This window comes from Penaeus chinensis, chromosome 4, assembly GCF_019202785.1.
Source record: "Penaeus chinensis breed Huanghai No. 1 chromosome 4, ASM1920278v2, whole genome shotgun sequence".
Taxonomy (NCBI): domain Eukaryota; kingdom Metazoa; phylum Arthropoda; class Malacostraca; order Decapoda; family Penaeidae; genus Penaeus; species Penaeus chinensis.
Window position 1 is genome coordinate 45057196 of NC_061822.1, and position 2500 is coordinate 45059695.

Genomic DNA, 2500 nt, shown 5'->3' on the forward strand with positions numbered 1-2500 from the left:
GCCTGGGGGACCTGGCGGCCGCTGCATACCAGCCGCAGGAGTACCACCAGGACCCCCCATACCAACAGGGGGATACTGTGGACGATGCACATTCAACTGCTGACCAAGTTTTTAATTAACATCAACATAAGAGAGAGAATGCACCATACCAGATTTTTTGGGGGGTGCAGACTGCAAGTTAATCTATTAAAAAATTAAATGAATTTTGAAAGAATGGTATTTGTAATATAGATATCATAAATCTAGGATACACATCCAGAAGTGGTCTAAATCCCTACAGATCACCAGGCAAGCTAAAAGGGACACAAAAATACATGTTATATGCTTTGCCAATGAAGAAAACATCCTAGAGAGAGATGGCCATTAAGCATTAACTACAACTGTCACCATCATCACCATTTAAAGATCTACCCATAACAATGCTTAAATCTGGTGGACAGAAGACAGAAGGAAAATACCTGAAAGAAGCCAATAGTATACACAATGCCTAGACAATACTTGGGCACTGCTAGAATTTAAAGAGCATAATGAGATTCTTGTTACATTAGCAATGTATATATGAGCCATTTAAGTGAGCAATTTTCCTTCAATAAAAAGCTGCATCAAAATGAAAAAATGTTCTTTTAAAGGAAAGACAATGAAACATGAGCTATGATTCAGCATTGATGAATAAAAAGGATGTGTTCTTATGTTTGTTCATACCCTTGAGAGGCTTTTCCATGCACTTGCACAGACAGGTATACTTTCTGGCCAATAATCTAAATGATACCAGTTACCTGACCAAGTAGAATCAGGAAAAGCTGGCTGCATTTTGATGCCTAGCAATTTTTGCAAAATAACTAAGAAATTTCAGTATCTACATCGAAGTTGACAATGGATTGTCTGAACTGCAGCCTCCTACAGTGTTCTAAAGAACAACTATGCCACAAATTATTAACCCCTTGGTGATGGGTGTAGAAAACTAAAAAAAAACAAAAAAACTCGACACTCTGGTGATCAATGGTAACCCACCAACTTTGAGCGCACGGGTTCAGTACATCAAGCCGAATCACCGCCTTGTAGCACTTTGGCACGCTGCCGCTGCGTACAGCCACACGCCACATTTCGAGCGGTTTGTTATGACGTCCAGAGACATGACTTGTCGTGAAGGGGTTAAATGCTACAAAATTACTTTTTCTTTACTAATGGAAGAAACTTTTCATAGTAGCATATGTATAGGGTATGACATACATTGGCTCTATTATATCTGAATACAATGGAATAAGATTTGTTTAAAAAAGCTGGGAGGTAGGGAAGTGGCAACCCCCTCAAAAGAGGTTTGAGGGCTTGATCCCCTTGATAGCACCGTACTGCAGTTATTCCCACCCATAAACCCTGACTTCCTACCATTTCCCAAAAGTTGTTAAGGATGGGGTTGGGTGAAAGGCTTATACTTGGCCCAATGCTGCCAAAATAGACACCTGTAACTATCACAGCTTGATACTTGAGCCCAGAAACCAAGCAATTCCAACATCTGATGGAAGCAAAGAAAAGTGTCAGTCTGAAGTTTTCCGTGAGCAAATAATCTGTAGACGCAAATATATTGAACTGTAAATCATACCAAGAAAAAATTGAAATTCCATTTGATTTAGCAATGTTATATCCCTCATCCATTTGGGTTGCTTACCCTAGGGGTTCAGGAGGCAGAACTCTCTGGTAGGGACTATATAAAAAGCATATTGTATCAATCTCATTGGGGTCCAGGAAGCTGAGCCCCTTCGCTAGGGAATATATAAAACGTAGGGTATAAATCCCACGTGATTAGATATGTCTGGAAGCCACGGGGGGCTTTGGATGGTGTGAATTCCCACAGATTTCACCGAAAGATGAATAAATTCCCTTCGAGTTTTAGTGACTGTCGGCATGTCAGTCTGTAGACTTACAAGGGTGGGCACGTCCATAGTTTCATTAGCCAACTTTGAGTGTTTTTTGTTTATATTCTTCTTATTTCAACCTCTTTTACCTCATAATTTCCCTGATATACTCCGTGCCCTCCTCTGCTATCGAGATTGTCGGCCATGACTGTGACGAAATAATCTTAACCCATTCCCAATGGGTCACGCCTATAAGCGTGAAAACAATCCGCTCGAAATGTGGTGTGGGTGTACGCCGCGGCGACACGCCAAAGCGCTCTGAGGCAGTGATTCGGCTTGATGTACCGAACTCACGCGCTCAAAGTCAGCGCGTTGCTGTGGTTCGCCAGAGCGTAGAGTTTGTTTTTTTTTGTTTACTATACCCATCACCAAGGGGTTAGTAGATCAAATCTAATAATATAAAATATTATCCTGGGAGGCCAAATTGTCACAATCAAAAAAATAACCACTTTTACAAACCATGCAGGTAGTAGGCCCCCTTGAAACAGGGGTTTCTGGGGCAAAACCCCAAATTACTATGCACGTGTATTACATTCACTCTCACCCAGCAATTTTCCTGACACTGATCATGCCCTTCCCAGCTACTG

The 2500-nt window shown here is 41.4% G+C and overlaps 1 protein-coding gene across 3 annotated transcripts in view; it reads right to left on the minus strand.

Annotated features, from left to right (window-relative positions):
• Positions 1–2500, minus strand: part of LOC125025079 (brahma-associated protein of 60 kDa-like) — a 10068-nt gene that overhangs the window by 6979 nt on the left and 589 nt on the right. Inside the window, exon 2 of one of the 3 annotated variants that reach the window (XM_047612974.1) lies at positions 1–75. This exon is cut by the window's left edge and continues 92 nt beyond it. In XM_047612974.1, coding sequence (XP_047468930.1) covers positions 1–75 — 75 coding nt within the window. Of the gene's footprint in view, positions 100–2500 lie in introns of all 3 variants that reach the window. The other 2 variants (XM_047612973.1, XM_047612972.1) reach the window with 2 other exon arrangements.